Genomic DNA, 16,627 nt, shown 5'->3' with positions numbered 1-16,627 from the left:
GGCCCAGCGTGGCTCAGCCATAGGGTGAGCCCCACAGCGGGGTGGTCAGGCCCTGGTGCAAATATCTGAGCACCCGCCCCACGTTGGGCACCATAGCCTGGGGGTGCACGGAGAGGCCTGGGGGGGGGCCCTGAGCAGTTGGGGGGGCTGCTCCGGTGGCGAGCAGGGGGTCCGGCAGCCCCGACCCATTGCCCTCCCCCCCCCCCAGGATGCTGGCGGACTGCGTGCCCCTGGTGGAGGTGGAAGACATGATGATCATGGGCAAGCGGCCGGATTCGAAATGCGTCTTCACCTACGTGCAGTCCCTCTACAACCACCTGCGGCGCCACGAGCTGCGCCTGCGCCAGAGCAAGCGCTAAGGGGCCCGCCCCACGGCTCCCTCCCGCCGGGGCTGGGGGGCCCAGGAGGCACCGCCCGCCCCAAAGGCCCCGGGCGAGGCTGAAAGACTGGCTCTGCACTGGCTGTTCATGCTGCGAGCGCCCCACACCGGCGCCTCTGCCCCACGGCGGGCGGAGCCCTGGCCTGCCCCCCACCCAGCTTGGGGCTCAGCCCCTCTCCCCTGCGCTTTTTAGAGTTGCTGGTTAAGTTATTTGCTGTAAGGAGTCGGGTTTGTGTTGGGCAAGGCCACAAGGCTGGGCGGGCTGAGGCCCCGCCCCGTCCGGCCCAGGCCCCGCCCCGTCCGGCCCAGGCCCCGCCCCGTCTGGCTGGCTGGTCTAGCTGTGGCCCTGTCTGGCCCAGGCTTCGCCCCATCTGGCTGTCTGGCCCATGCTCTGCCCTGTCTGGCTGTATGGGCAAGGCCCTGTCTGTCCCAGGCTCCGCCCCGTCTGGCCCAGGCCCCGCCCCATCTGTCTGTGTGGGCAAGGCCCTGTCTGGGCTAGGCCCCGCCCCGTCTGGCTGTCTGGCCCAGGCCCCGCCCCATCTGGCTGTATGAGCAAAGCCCTATCTGATCTAGCTGTGGCCCTGTCTGGCTAGCTGGTTGAGGCGCTGTCTGGCCCAGGCCCCGCCCCGTCTGGCCCAGGCCCCGCCCCTTCTGGCTGTCTGGCCCAGGCTCCACCCCGTCTGGCTGTATGGGCAAGGCCCTGTCTGCGCTAGGCCCCACCCCATCTGGCTGTCTGGCCCAGGCCCCGCCCCGTCTGGCCCAGGCCCCGCCCCATCTGGCTGTCTGGCCCAGGCTCCACCCCGTCTGGCTGTATGGGCAAGGCCCTGTCTGCGCTAGGCCCCACCCCATCTGGCTGTCTGGCCCAGGCCCCGCCCCGTCTGGCCCAGGCCCCGCCCCATCTGGCTGTCTGGCCCAGGCTCCACCCCATCTGGCTGTGTGGCCCAGGCCCCGCCCCATCTGGCTGTCTGGGCTAGGCCCCGCCCCCTCTGTCTGTGGTCGTGTCCGTCTTGGCTGTAGCCACTGCTACGCTGCTGGGTTTGCGGCCACCCATGGGGCCCCCAGCTTGGGCAGCTGGTGTCCGGATTATGTGGGGCAGAGGGGGGGCCCTGCCCTGCCCTCTTGCTTGTAGCCTTCTCCCTCCCTGCCCGGCGTTGGGCCCACACACAGCGACAGCCCCCCCCCCGGCACACCGCTGCCTGCTGCTGGCTCACCCCCCCACCTCCCCCTCCCGGGACCCCCCCTCCCCGTCAGTTAGGGGGAGCCGGACTGGAACCCGGTGAAGAGGCCGGCTCCGGGGGACAGATCCTACCCCACGGAGCAGCCCCCCAGGGCCTGGCCCCCTCCTCCCCCGTGTCCCCCGGGCCCTTTGCACGCCGTGCCACGAGCCTAGTGAGCAGGTCACTGTGGACACGGGCATGGACGTGTCTCACCACCATCCGGCCAATAAACGTTGTGATCGACCGGTTGTGGGTCCTTTTTGTGGGGCAGGGCTGGGCCCTTCCAACCCCGCCCCCCCCAGCTGCTCTCCCCCCCCCCCCAGTGGATTCATGGCTCTACCCCGTCCCCCACCTGGCTCCTGTAAGGAGGATCGCTATGGGGTGGGGGCTTCGGGACCACCCTAGGGGGCCTTCCGCCTGCCCCATTGGTGGGCCTGGCGGTAGCTCCTGCCCCACGGGGAAGCAGAATTGGGGGTGCCCCATTGGCTGTGGAAAGCCGTGCCCCCCCCATGTGGGGCTCAGCTACCCCCCCTTCGTGGCAGACCCCGAGTCCGGCTCTTCTGTAGGACTCAACCTAGGCACCACTAAACAGGGGCTGGCCCCTAAGGGCCACAGGTCCCGGGGCCCAAAGGAGGTGGGGGGGGGGGCTCCCTAGCTCCCAGCTAAGGCACTCCTCCCGGCTGTGCAGGTAGGGAAACTGAGGCACTAGGGGTCCAAGGGCACTCCCGCCGACTCCTGGAAGTGACCAGCCTGGCCCTCCAGGTGGCTCCACCCACGGCCTTCAGGCCCCACCTCTGCCTCTCCCATTGGCCGCAACGGCCAGCCAATGGGCACCGCGGCGGCGGCCGCCCCCTGCTGGCTGCTCCAGGAGGGACACCCATCGAAATCGCCCATCGCCGCATGCCGAGTCCGGAGGGCTGCCCCCCCACCCCCAGGATCCCGATCCGACAGGGAAGACGACACACCGCAGCATGGGGGGCTGAAGGCGGCTTTACTCCTGCTCTGGACCCACACCCTGGGACCGTGCCCCCCAGCGTGCCACCCCCCCGGGACTCCCCACATCTGCCCTCAGCACGTAAGACTTTCTGCCGAGGGCTTCATTCGGTCCCGGCGGGTAGGGGGCGGCCGTACCCGCTACAGATCGGGGTGGTCCCGGCCGGGGGGCGGCGGGCCCGGGTCCTGCTCCGGCGCGGGCGAAAACCCGGCCGGGGCGAGCTGGAACGGCTCCGGCACCGGGGCCTCGGGCGCCTCCTTGCGGTAGAAACCCAGGTCCTGCAGCAGCCGGTTAATCTCCTGCCGGCTCATGTCGCTCAGAGGAATTCGCTGCAACGAGAGGGGGGAGAGCCGTGGGGGTCTGCCCTCCCGCGCCGGGCGTGGGCGTCCCAACCGGGCCACCGTAGGCCTCAGGGCTCCGGTTTGGCCGGGCACCTCTGGGTGGGCCTGGCTTCCAAAGGGTGGCGGTAAACCAGCGGGCAAAATACGGCCCACCGGGCCATTGGAACCGGCCCCGGGGGCGGAGCCAGCTCAGGGCCCGCCCCCACGCTGCCCCGCCCCCAGACCAATCGAGATCAGGGGACGGGGGGAGGAGCCTGTGAAGTCATTGGCCCTCTCCCTGCCGGAACCACGGGCCGTTTGTGATAGCGAACGATGTCGTGAACGGGGGGCCCAGAGGGATCCGCCCCTTTCCTCTGAGGCCACGCCCCTTTAATCAGGAGGCCCCGCCCCTTTAATCAGGAGGACCCGCCCCTTCTAGGAACGGAGCCAGCCCACGCCTGCCTATCAAAAATCATGAAGTGCACCCCCCCCCCCCCGGAAACATAATTGCCCACCCCATGGGGACAAGCAGCCGATGGCTTCTCCCCACACCCAGCTCCCGCCCCATAGCGCCCCCTACTGGGCACGGCCAGGGTGGAGCAGCCAGGGGACCCCCCCCAGTACGTACTCCTGGCCGTGCTCCCCATAGCGCCCCCTACTGGGCACAGCCAGGGTGGAGCAGCCAGGACCCCCCCCCAGTACGTACTCCTGGCCCTGCTCCCCATAGCGCCCCCTACTGGGAACAGCCAGGGTGGACCAGCCAGGGGACCCCTCCCCCGTACGTACTCCTGGCCCTGCTCCCCATAGCGCCCCCTACTGGGCACAGCCAGGGTGGACCAGCCAGGGGACCCCCCCCCCCGTACGTACTCCTGGCCCTGCTCCCCATAGCGCCCCCTACTGGGCATGGCCAGGGTGGAGCAGCCAGGGGACCCCCCCCAGTATGTACTCCTGGCCCTGCTCCCCATAGCGCCCCCTACTGGGCACGGCCAGGGTGGACCAGCCAGGGGACCCCCCCCAGTACGTACTCCAGGCTGTGCTCCCCATAGCGCCCCCTGCTGGGCACAGCCAGGGTGGAGCAGCCAGGAGACCCCCCTCCCCGCCAAGTATTGCACAGCGCCCCCTGCTGTCCCGGGCCGGGATCACAGCGCCTCCCCGCACCCAGCTCGTACCTCGAGTTCCTCGTAGCGGCCGTTCAGCAGCACGAGTTCAGGGTCGGCTCCCGGCAGGTGTTTCATGACCAGGTTGTGGCTGGAAGGGGGAATTAAGGAGCCTGGCCATGGGGGGCAGGGAGGCTCCCCGGGGCTGGGGGGCAAGAACGCCCGACCCCCACCCCACCCCGGCCGGCCCGGCAAAGGATACTACAGAGGGAGGTCCTCGGTGACGAAGGCCTTCACCTGGAAAGGAGCAGACTGTGAGCAGCACCCGCATGCTCCCCCCCCCCGCCGCAGAGCCCCCCCAGGCCTGCCCCCCACAACGGGAGGGGGCTGGGCAGAATTCGGTGAGCCTGCCACTCACCTCCTTCAAGCGGTTCAGCCATCATCCGCCGCACGTCTGTGGGGCAGCAAGAGCAGCGTGAGCGACCCCTCCAGCCCCACTGCCGTCTCCAGCCCCCCCCCACCTCCTCGCCCTCCGTAGGATCGCCCTCCAAGCCACCTTCCCCCCCTCCCCGTCCTCCGCTCGGAGCCCTTCCCGGACCCGCCTGGGCCCTCTGATCGCCCCGTCGGTCATGCGCGTCGAGGGCAAGTTGCCGGGGGACCCCACAAGTCTCCAACCCACCCGTCCTCTCCTCCCTCGGGCAGCTGGGCCTCCCCTTCCCTGCCTCACACCGGTCTTCATCTCAGAAGAACGGCCGGACGGGGTCAGACCAAAGGTCCATCTAGCCCAGTAGCCTGTCTGCCGACAGCGGCCCCAGAAGGGGTGCACCGAAGACAAGGATCAAGCGATTTGTCTCCTGCCATCCCTCTCCTGCAGCAAGGAGTTCCACTGGTTGTGCACGGGGGCGCCGAAAAACCCACTATCCCTACCCCTCTGTCCTCCATGAATTTTTCTAGCTCTGTCCGGAACCCCGTTCAAAGCCTGATCGTCCCCCACATCCTGCAGCAAGGAGTTCCGCTGGTTGTGCACGGGGCGCCGAAAAAACACCCTTTTGTTTGGGTTCGGCCTATTCACGTCATTGGCTGATGCCTAGTTCTTAGGTGAGGGGAACACGTTTCCTTGGCCACTTTCTCCTGGACGCGGAGATGCCAAATCAAGCATTTTCGTCTCATCCGCATGGCCGTTCTTGTCTCGTGCCATCCTTCTCCCGCCTCTGACAAACAGAGGCTAGGGACCCCATTTCTATCCCCTGGCTAATCACCTTTGATGGACGTAACCTCCATGAAATTATCTAGCTTCTCTTTAAACTCTGCTATAGTCCTAGCCTCCTCCGGCGAGGAGTTCCACAGGTTGACTACACACTGTGTGAAGAAGAACTTTCTTTTATTCGTTTTAAACCTGCTCCCCATTAATTTCCTTTGGTGTCCTCTAGTTCTTCTATTTAGGGAATTTATAAATCACTTTTCTTTATTCACCCTCCCCACACCACTCCTGATTTTATAGACCTCGATCCTATCCCCCCTCCGTCTCCTCTTTTCCAAGCCGAAAAGTCCCCGTCGCTTTAATCTCTCCTCAGATGGGACCGGTTCCCAACCCCGAATCATTTTAGTCGCCTTTCTCTGAACCTTTTCTAATGCCAGTATCTCTTTTTTGACATGAGACCACACCTGGACACAGTATTCCAGATGTGGGCGTGCCGTGGTTCTATATAAGGGCATACGATATTCTCCGTCTTGTGCTTGATCCCTTTTTTAACGATCCCTCACATCCGGTTGGCTTTTTGGACGGCCGCTGCCCACGCCGGGGACGTCTCCAGAGAACTATTCACGATGACTCTAAGATCTCTTTCCTGATGAGTCGTAGCTAAATTAGCTCCCATCATATTGTACGTAGAGTTGGGGTTATTTTTCCCCCATGTGCGTTACTTTCCATGTCTCCCCGTTCAATTTCGTTTGCCGTTTTGTTGCCCAAATGCTCAGTTTGGCGAGATCTTGTCGACGCTCTTCCCAGTCTGCTTTGGTCTTAACTACCTTGAGTTTAGTGTCGTCTGCAAACTTTGCCCCGTCTCTGTTTACCCCTTTCTCCAGATCGTTTACGAATACGTTGAATAGGATTGGTCCTAAGACTGACCCGTGGAGAACACCACTAGTTCCCCCTCTCCAGTCTGAAAACTGACCATTTATCCCTACCCTTTGTCTTTTAACCAGTTTTCAGACCCACAATTTTTGTCTACCATTGCAACACATTCGTTTAAACAACGTCATCGTCACTGGGCAGGCGTTGAGATTTTGGGGAGTAAAAAGGACAAAAATAAGCGGTAAAACATCCAACACAAATTCAGCGTTCTCCAAATGTCAGCGGTGTTCACGTTCCCCGAGACTGCTCTCGACTATCACGGAGGGGACGTGAACCTCTGGTTGAGAAACACTGCTCAAAAAAAAATAAAAAAGGAGGCGTCCTACAAGAAGCAGACAAATAAAAGTGCCGTAAGAGTGCCGGATTAGAAAGGCCCAGGTACAAAACAGAGTGGAGACCGAAACGGCAACAAGCAAGCATTCTCCAAATATATTAGAAGCAAGAGGAGGAGCAAGGACATGGTAGGTCCTTTGATGATTGGAGAAGAAGCTAGGGACTTCAATTGCAGGAAGGGGGGGTTGAGGATGGACATTCGGAAAAACTTCCCGACTATTCAGGATGGTGAAACACTGGACTATTTTGCCGAGGGGGGTTGTGGAATCTCCATCGCTGGAGATATCGAAGAGCAGGTTGGGTAGACATCTACTAGGGATGGGCTTGGTTCTGCCGGGAGGGCAGGGGATGGGACTTGATGAACTCTCAAGGTCTCTTCCTGTTCTAGGATTCTGTAGACATCTACCAGGGATGGTCTAATGGGGCTTGGTCCTGCCGGGAGGGCGGAGGATGGGACTTGATGACCTCTCAAGGTCTCTTCCTGTTCTCGGATTCTGTAGACATCTACCAGGGATGGTCTAATGGGGCTTGGTCCTGCCGGGAGGGCGGGGGATGGGACTTGATGACCTCTCAAGGTCTCTTCCTGTTCTAGGATTCAGTAGACATCTACCAGGGATGGTCTAGATGGGGCTGGATCCTACCGGGAGGGCAGGGGACTGGACTTGATGACCTCTCAAGGTCCCTTCCACTTCTAGGATTCTGTAGACATCTACCAGGGATGGTCTAATGGGGCTTGGTCCTGCCGGGAGGGTGGGGGATGGGACTTGATGACCTCTCAAGGTCTCTTCCTGTTCTAGGAGTCAGTAGACATCTACCAGGGATGATCTAATGGGGCTTGGTCCTGCCGGGAGGGCAGGGGACTGGACTTGATGACCTCTCAAGGTCCCTTCCACTTCTAGGATTCTGTAGACATCTACCAGGGATGGTCTAATGGGGCTTGGTCCTGCCGGGAGGGTGGGGGATGGGACTTGATGACCTCTCAAGGTCTCTTCCTGTTCTAGGAGTCAGTAGACATCTACCAGGGATGGTCTAATGGGGCTTGGTCCTGCCGGGAGGGCGAGGGATGGGACTTGATGACCTCTCAAGGTCTCTTCCTGTTCTAGGAGTCAGTAGACATCTACCAGGGATGGTCTAATGGGGCTTGGTCCTGCCGGGAGGGCGAGGGATGGGACTTGATGACCTCTCAAGGTCTCTTCCTGTTCTAGGAGTCAGTAGACATCTACCAGGGATGGTCTAATGGGGCTTGGTCCTGCCGGGAGGGTGGGGGATGGGACTTGATGACCTCTCAAGGTCTCTTCCTGTTCTAGGAGTCAGTAGACATCTACCAGGGATGATCTAATGGGGCTTGGTCCTGCCGGGAGGGCGGGGGATGGGACTTGATGACCTCTCAAGGTCCCTTCCACTTCTAGGATTCTGTAAACATCTACCAGGGATGGTCTAGATGGGGCTGGGTCCTGCCGGGAGGGCGGGGGATGGAACTCGATGACCTCACGAGGTCCCTTCCTGTTCTAGGATTCCAAAGCCAGGTCACCAGCGACGAATGCCTGGTTGCCATGGTAACGCCACATGCCTCCGGTTGTCCTGGCAACGGGCCACGTTCACGGTTTCCAGGGGAACGCGCAGGGAGGCTCCGCCCCCTCCCTCGCCCAAAGTTTGGGAGTGGATCCCGGCTAGGGCTGGGCCCGTCCCCACTGTCCCCCAGGGAGGTTGCTTGCACCCAGCGGCCTGCTGCTCGTGGGGAAAGGGGACCCGGCCCCCTGGCTTCCCCCCCCCCCCCCCAGGCCTGGCTTTGCTGTTCAGTACCAGGGACTGGAGGCAGGAGTCCCCTCCCCCTCCCCGCCCCATAGCAACCTCCCTGCCCCAAACTCGACTCCTCAGGTTGCAAGCACCACTCAGCGCTGCCCAAATGTGTTGGGGGGGGAGAGGTGGGACGAAGGCCCCCCCACGGCCTGTGCCCCTCCGCTGGACTCTACCCCCCCATTCTGCAAGCCCCCCACGGCCCGTGCCCCTCCCCAGTGCTCTGCCCCCGATCCCCAAGCCCCCCACGGCCCGTGCCCCTCCCCAGCACTCTGCCCTCTGTTCCCCAAACCCCCCACGGCCCGTGCCCCTCCCCGGCGCTCTGCCCCCGATCCCCAAGCCCCCCACGGCCCGTGCCCCTCCCCGGCGCTCTGCCCCCGATCCCCAAGCCCCCCACGTCCCGTGCCCCTCCCCAGCACTCTGCCCCCCGATCCACAAGCCCCCCACGGCCCGTGCCCCTCCCCAGCGCTCTGCCCCCCATTACCCAAGCCCCCCACGGTCCGTGCCCCTCCCCAGCGCTCTGCCCCCCGATCCCCAAGCCCCCCACGGCCCGTGCCCCTCCCCGGCGCTCTGCCCCCCGTTCCCCAAGCTCCCCACGGCCCGTGCCCCTCCCCAGTGCTCTGCCCCCGATCCCCAAGCCCCCCACATCCCGTGCCCCTCCCCGGCGCTCTGCCCCCCGTTCCCCAAGCCCCCCACGGCCCGTGTCCCTCCCCGGCGCTCTGCCTCCCCTTCCCCGAGCCCCCCACATCCCGTGCCCCTCCCCGGCGCTCTGCCCCCCGTTCCCCAAGCCCCCCACATCCCGTGCCCCTCCCCAGTGCTCTGCCCCCGATCCCCAAGCCCCCCACATCCCGTGCCCCTCCCCGGCGCTCTGCCCCCCCTTCCCCAAGCCCCCCACGGCCCGTGCCCCTCCCCAGCACTCTGCCCCCCGTTCCCTAAGCCCCCCACGGCCCGTGCCCCTCCCCGGCACTCTGCCCCCGATCCCCAAGCCCCCCACGGCCCGTGCCCCTCCCCAGCGCTCTGCCCCCCGATCCTCAAGCCCCCCACGGCCTGTGCCCCTCCCTAGCACTCTGCCCCCCGATCCTCAAGCCTCCCACGGCCCGTGCCCCTCCCCAGCACTCTGCCCCCCCTTCCCCAAGCCCCCCACGGCCCGTGCCCCTCCCCAGCGCTCTGCCCCCCTTCCCCAAGCCCCCCACGGCCCGTGCCCCTCCCCAGCGCTCTGCCCCCCTTCCCCAAGCCCCCCACGGCCCGTGCCCCTCCCCAGCGCTCTGCCCCCCGATCCCCAAGCCCCCCACGGCCCGTGCCCCTCCCCAGCGCTCTGCCCCCCGATCCCCAAGCCCCCCACGGCCCGTGCCCCTCCCCAGCGCTCTGCCCCCCGCTCCCCAAGCCCCCCACGGCCCGTGCCCCTCCCCAGCGCTCTGCCCCCTCTTCCCCAAGCCCCCCACGGCCCGTGCCCCTCCCCGGCGCTCTGCCCCCCATACCCAAGCCCCCCACGGCCCGTGCCCCTCCCCAGCGCTCTGCCCCCGATCCCCAAGCCCCCCACGGCCCGTGCCCCTCCCCAGCGCTCTGCCCCCGATCCCCAAGCCTCCCACGGCCCGTGCCCCTCCCCAGCGCTCTGCCCCCCTTCCCCAAGCCCCCCACGGCCCGTGCCCCTCCCCAGCGCTCTGCCCCCCGCTCCCCAAGCCCCCCACGGCCCGTGCCCTCCCCAGCGCTCTGCCCCCCTTCCCCAAGCCCCCCACGGCCCGTGCCCCTCCCCAGCGCTCTGCCCCCTCTTCCCCAAGCCCCCCACGGCCCGTGCCCCTCCCCGGCGCTCTGCCCCCGATCCCCAAGCCCCCCACGGCCCGTGCCCCTCCCCAGCGCTCTGCCCCCCGATCCCCAAGCCCCCCACGGCCCGTGCCCCTCCCCAGCGCTCTGCCCCCCGATCCCCAAGCCCCCCACGGCCCGTGCCCCTCCCCAGCGCTCTGCCCCCCGCTCCCCAAGCCCCCCACGGCCCGTGCCCCTCCCCAGCGCTCTGCCCCCCGCTCCCCAAGCCCCCCACGGCCCGTGCCCCTCCGCAGCGCTCTGCCCCCCTTCCCCAAGCCCCCCACGGCCCGTGCCCCTCCCCAGCGCTCTGCCCCCCGATCCCCAAGCCCCCCACGGCCCGTGCCCCTCCGCAGCGCTCTGCCCCCGATCCCCAAGCCCCCCACGGCCCGTGCCCCTCCGCAGCGCTCTGCCCCCGATCCCCAAGCCCCCCACGGCCCGTGCCCCTCCCCAGCGCTCTGCCCCCGATCCCCAAGCCCCCCACGGCCCGTGCCCCTCCGCAGCGCTCTGCCCCCGATCCCCAAGCCCCCCACGGCCCGTGCCCCTCCCCAGCGCTCTGCCCCCGATCCCCAAGCCCCCCACGGCCCGTGCCCCTCCGCAGCGCTCTGCCCCCGATCCCCAAGCCCCCCACGGCCCGTGCCCCTCCGCAGCGCTCTGCCCCCCTTCCCCAAGCCCCCCACGGCCCGTGCCCCTCCCCAGCGCTCTGCCCCCCCAGTTCCCAGTCCCCTTCCCCCCCCCCCCTTACCTCCACTTTTCCCCGCGCCAGCCCCGGAGGTCTCGCCCGGTCCGGGCCGGGGGCGCGCAGCGGCGCCAGCAGCGCAGCCAAGAGCAGCAGCCGGCGGCTCATCGGAGCGGGCCGGGGCCGCTGCCACGTCGGTGGGAGGCGGAGGGCGCCGCTGCGCCCCTCCCCGTGGCGCCGCGCCCGGCCCCTCCCCGTGGCCTCGCGCCCGGCGCGAGCTCACTCCGGAGTGACCGCGTTGACACGGGCCGGCCAATCCCACGTGGAAACCAGTCTCCTTAAATCTGGGGGGGGGGTGGAGGGGAGAACCAGGCCCATCCCATCAAGCACCAGCTCCTGGAGTCCCGGGATGCCAGGGCGGGGGCAAGCCCCCCCTTAGCCCCCCTCCCCGCTTCAGCAGCAGAAAGCCCCCCCAAAGGACCCCCCCCCGAGCGCCGGCATCAGAACTTTCCGGGAACGGAGCGCACGACTTCTCGGGGATGAGACACCGATCGGCCCACGGGAGTGTGTGTGTGTGTGTGGGGGGGGGTGTCCTGCTGATTTAGGGGGTTCAGTTTTAGTGCCAGGGTCTGGAGGCGGGAGGAAGGACTGGTCCCCCCCCCCCTCCCCGGAGCGTTTCGTCAGCAGTCACCACTAGGCACCGCTGCCACGGAGCTCCCCCCCCGGCCTGGCCCCGCAGCGGGAACGCTGCTCTGAGAAATCAGCCTCTTTGGCACGGAGACAACGGCGCGCCGAAAAGCATGGCCCCTGAGTAGCCGAGTCGCTCGGGCCGCACGCCGAATTCGCCGCCCGAGCCGGGCTCTGAAGGGCAGGGATCCCGCTGGGGAATTCACCCCATGGCTTCAAAATGGCCTAGTTATGGGGGACACCCCGCTACATGTTCCCCCCGCGGCCGTCTTCGTTGCTCGGGCCGTCTAGGATGGGGAAAAGACCAGCATCCATGCCTGTGACTTAGGGCTGGGAGAAATGCCACAGACATTGGCCGGAAAAGTGGGGAAAAGCCGGGATCTGTGGCTCCGGGATTTTGCCGGCCTGGCTCAAGCGAGCAAGCAAGAAAGGCTTGCTGGAAATCGCCGCAAAACCAAAAGGAAGCAAAGCGAAGCAAGCAATCCACCCGAAAAACCCCAAAAAACGAAAAAAGATCACGACGCCCCGAAACGAACAAAACAGAAACCCACCGAAAAAACAAACCATAAAATCAACCCCCCAAAAACCAAAACGAAACAGAAAATACCAACCAAAATACCCCCAAACAAAAAACGAAACCAAACAGACGCACAACTGACAGGAAACAAAACCCAGCAAAACACAAAGAAAAATAACAACCAAAAAGCAACCCTCCCGACCCAAAAGCAAACAACCGACAGCAAACAAGAAACGAAACAAAATAGATGCACAGCCAACAGCAAACAACAACAAAACACAAACAAACAAAAAATAACAACCAAAAACCTACCCCCAAACCAACCAAAAATCAAACAACCGACAAGAAACAAAAACAAATCAACCAAAATCAAAACCCCCCAAAACCAAACCAAACAGATGAACAGCCAAGAACAAACAAAAAATAACAACCAAAAAACCAACCCCCTCAACCAAAACCAACCAGCCAACAACAAGCAAAAAACAACAACAAACTAATAAACAAAAATAGTGACCCAAAAAACAACCCCCGAAACCAAAAACAGCCAACCGACAACAAGCAAAAAACAACAACAAACTAACAAACAAAAATAGCACCCCAAAAAACAACCCCCGAAACCAAAACCAACCAACCAACAACAAGCAAAAAACAACAACAAACTAATAAAAATAGTGACCCAAAAAACAACCCCCGAAACCAAAAACAGCCAACCGACAACAAGCAAAAAACAACAACAAACTAACAAACAAAAATAGCGACCCAAAAAACAACCCCCGAAACCAAAACCAACCAACCAACAACAAGCAAAAAACAACAACAAACTAATAAAAATAGTGACCCAAAAAACAACCCCCGAAACCAAAAACAGCCAACCGACAACAAGCAAAAAACAACAACAAACTAACAAACAAAAATAGGGACCCAAAAAACAACCCCCGAAACCAAAAACAACCAACCAACAACAAGCAAAAAACAACAACAAACAAATAAAAATAGTGACCCAAAAAACAACCCCCGAAACCAAAAACAGCCAACCGACAACAAGCAAAAAACAACAACAAACTAACAAACAAAAATAGGGACCCAAAAAACAACCCCCGAAACCAAAAACAACCAACCGACAACAAACAAAAAATAACAACCAAAAAAACAACCCCTTCAACCAAAACCAACCAACCGACAACAAGCAAAAAACAACAACAAACTAACAAACAAAAATAGGGACCCAAAAAACAACCCCCAAAACCAAAAACAACCAACCAACAAGAAACAAAAACCAAAAAACAGAAACAAAAACCAAAAAGAAACAAAAAATAACAACCAAAACCACCGAAAAACACCCCCCCCACAAAATCCAAAACCAAAAAAGCAACCAAAAACAAAACCTCCCAAAACAAAACAAAAACCAAACAGATGAACAACCAACAACAAACAAAAAATATCAAGCAAATAAACAACCCCCAACCAAAACCAACCAACCAACGAACAAAAAACAACAAAAAATCAAACAAAAAATAGCAACCAAAAAAAACAACCTTCCAAACCAAAAACAAGCAACCAACAACAAACAAAAAATGACAAAAAAACAAACAAAAAATAACAACCAAAAAAACAACCCCCCAAACCAAAAACAAGCAACCGACAACAAACAAAAAATGACAAAAAAACAAACAAAAAATAACAACCAAAAAAACAACCCCCCAAACCAAAAACAAGCAACCAACAACAAACAAAAAATAACAACCAAAAAACAACCCCCAAACCAAAAACAAGCAACCGACAACAAACAAAAATGACAAAAAACAAACAAAAAATAACAACCAAAAAAACAACCCCCCAAACCAAAAACAAGCAACCAACAACAAACAAAAAATAGCAACCAAAAAACAACCCCCGAAACCAAAAACAAGCAACCGACAACAAACAAAAATGACAAAAAACAAACAAAAAATAGCAACCAAAAAACAACCCCCGAAACCAAAAACAAGCAACCGACAACAAACAAAAATGAGAAAAAACAAACAAAAAATAGCAACCAAAAAACAACCCCCCGAAACCAAAAACAAGCAACCGACAACAAACAAAAATGACAAAAAACAAACAAAAAATAGCAACCAAAAAACAACCCCCGAAACCAAAAACAAGCAACCGACAACAAACAAAAATGAGAAAAAACAAACAAAAAATAGCAACCAAAAAACAACCCCCAAACCAAAAACAAGCAACCAACAACAAACAAAAACCAAAAAGAAACAACAAATAACAACCAAAAACCAACAACCAAAAACCCACCGAAAAAACCAACCAAAACAAACAAAAACCAAAAAAACCCCCCCACAGAATTAAAAACTAAAAAAAACACCCACCAAAAACTAACCCCCCCAAAACCAAAAACCAAAACCCAACAGCCGAACAGCCACCAACAAACAAAAAACAAACAAAAAATAACCACCACAAAAAGACCACCTACCAAAACCAACCAAAAACCAAATAACCGACAACAACCAAAAACCAAAAAGAAACAAAAAATAACAACCGAACCAGCAAAAAACCCAAACAAACCGAAAAAACGAAACCAACCACCCAAGACACAAAACACCCCAAAGCAAACCCACAGCCCAACGGAACGGTCCGTAGGGAATCGTGTCCAAAGGGGCGGAGACAGAGGCCGAGAATAGCGCCGGGCCGCTGTCTAGACCCCCCACGTCCGGAATCCTACGTGCCGATTTAGTCGATTTTTCTCCAAAACGACACGTTGGGATCGGAAACGGGCCAGGGAAGGGCAGCCCGAACGCTCCGGCGGATGGTAGAGCTCAAAAATCGGGGACTTTTCAGCTCGGAAAAGAGACGCTAATATTGGGATCGAAACGTGGCCCGGGCGTGGCCGTGGCCAGAGGAATGTCAGTCCCGTCACGGATCTCGGGGACCAGGCATCGACCGAGGACTCGGAGAGGTTCCAACCGAAATCTAGCTCCTCCCCTAAGATGGCCGACTCTTTGCCCGATAGGAGAGTCCAGACCAGAACCGGGCCCGACCCCCGGCAAGCTCCGTTCCCATAGGACGGGTCCTTCAGCGGAGCGCCATGCTCCCAGAAAGGGCGTGGCCTCATCGGGAAAGGGCGTGGCCGGAGGAAACGTGACAGCCCTCGGAGCACAGGGACTCCGGCGGCAATTTAAAGGGCCGGCGACACTTTCCTGAAGGGGCGGGTCGATTTTGGGCGGGAGGCACCCATGGGGTCACTGCGCCCCAATTGCTCTAGAAGAGGGGGGCAGCCCCTCCCCAGGCTGTTCTCCAGCTGGCCGCCCCTCCCCTGCTAGTCACGCAAGGTCCTGTGCTAAATCGTTGGGGGGTAGGGGCGCCCCCTCCCTCGCCCACTCAGCACCAATCCAGACGGTCCTCACTCCTGCGCGTCTCTCTGGATCTCAGCAAAGCACAAGCCAACTGTACCCCCCCCCCATGCCCGCCAACTTCATAGGGGAAACTGAGGCACGCGCATTTGTCAGGCCAAATGATACAAAATTCTCCGCTTTCTCATCAGGGGCCGCTCTCCCCTCTGTGTGAGCCCTGAGCCCACGTCGCAGCATGGCACCGGGGGTGTGTGTGTTAGTATTGGGGTGTCACTGGGGTGCACCGTGCTGGCGGGAGCGGTTCAGGTGTAGATGCTGCGCTCCGGGTCAGTGCCCTGGGACGGTCCCCACGAGCAATGGGTTTTTTTCCTACCTGTGTGCGGAATAAATTTTGTTGCATGCGCGGCGGCCTGTGTGAATGTGCACCACCCGTCGGAACACAACCCATGCTGCTCGGGGCGGCCCTGGAATCTCTCATGAGTGGCCACCAGGAACCCTGCTTGGCACGCTCCCGGGACCCTGCGCAAGGCGTTGCTGCCCCGATGTCTGTGTCTCTTTGGCTTCTCCCGCTCCTGGGACCCTGGCAAAGGGAGGAGGCTGCTACAATTCCCTACACCATGGTCTGCCAGCTCAGCTCAGACCCAGGGTTCCCTGTAAGCTGGGCGCTTGGGCGGACACCCAGGCGAGATTCAAACGCTTCCCAGCTAATTAGCAGAGCGCCCCCCGGCCGGGTGTGTGTGTATGGGTGGTGCACCCCCCTGAGAGCTGTGGTGCACCGGACACAATTTATTCCGCACATGGGTGGGAAAAGTTAGAGGCTTGCAGGGGGGCGTCCAGGCTGCAGTGGCCAGGCTGTGCTGTTAGAAGTGGCCACTAGGGGGCAGGCTGTTCCCACTGCTGCCTCCCCAGAGCTGGGCGCAGCAGGCTGGGACAGGTGTGTGTGTTGGGGGGGGGGGGGTTCATGCTTCTCTGGGCCGCCCTGCCCTGGGCCACAGCCCAGATGCGCACTTGTGGGGCACGGCAGGTGTGGGGCGGGGAGTCCACAGGTGCCGGATGCTGACGCGGGGAACTGAGGCAGGGAGTCCAGACGGGTCTTCCCTGACCCACACGGTGCCAATGGGGCGGGCGAGACACTAGCCCCGTCTCCGGGGCATCCGTGGGGCAGCTGATCTTCCTGCCCCGTCTGTGGGGGGCCAGCGCCAGTATCGCCCCCCCCCACTGTCTCCTCCTGGGCCCGTGGGGCAGACACCCCCGGGCTGGCCCCCGCCCTGCGACCCCTCAGCGCCTAGGCCTGTGGGCTCCCCGGCACTGGGGTCGCCCCATCTGCTC

At 61.2% G+C, this 16,627-nt stretch overlaps 1 protein-coding gene and 1 long non-coding RNA gene across 2 annotated transcripts; one reads left to right on the top strand and one right to left on the bottom strand.

The window, feature by feature from the left end:
* The first annotated feature begins 354 nt into the window (after window positions 1-354).
* LOC142818443 (uncharacterized) lies at window positions 355-1,842 on the top strand. Its single transcript, XR_012895913.1, has 2 exons — window positions 355-1,266; window positions 1,325-1,842. It is a non-coding gene; the product is annotated as an uncharacterized LOC142818443 (long non-coding RNA).
* A 726-nt stretch (window positions 1,843-2,568) lies between these two features.
* On the bottom strand, window positions 2,569-10,976 carry LOC142818442 (selenoprotein M-like). Its single transcript, XM_075897871.1, has 5 exons — window positions 10,814-10,976; window positions 4,426-4,461; window positions 4,270-4,304; window positions 4,080-4,158; window positions 2,569-2,919 (listed from the first exon to the last, which is right to left on the bottom strand). The coding sequence occupies exons 1-5, from the start codon at window positions 10,913-10,915 to the stop codon at window positions 2,731-2,733; spliced, it is 441 nt and encodes a 146-aa protein (XP_075753986.1). The 5' UTR covers window positions 10,916-10,976; the 3' UTR covers window positions 2,569-2,730.
* Between the last annotated feature and the right edge of the window lie 5,651 nt (window positions 10,977-16,627).

This window comes from Pelodiscus sinensis, chromosome 15, assembly GCF_049634645.1.
Source record: "Pelodiscus sinensis isolate JC-2024 chromosome 15, ASM4963464v1, whole genome shotgun sequence".
NCBI classification, from domain to species: Eukaryota; Metazoa; Chordata; order Testudines; family Trionychidae; genus Pelodiscus; species Pelodiscus sinensis.
This window is presented reverse-complemented; position numbering and strand designations above follow the sequence as displayed.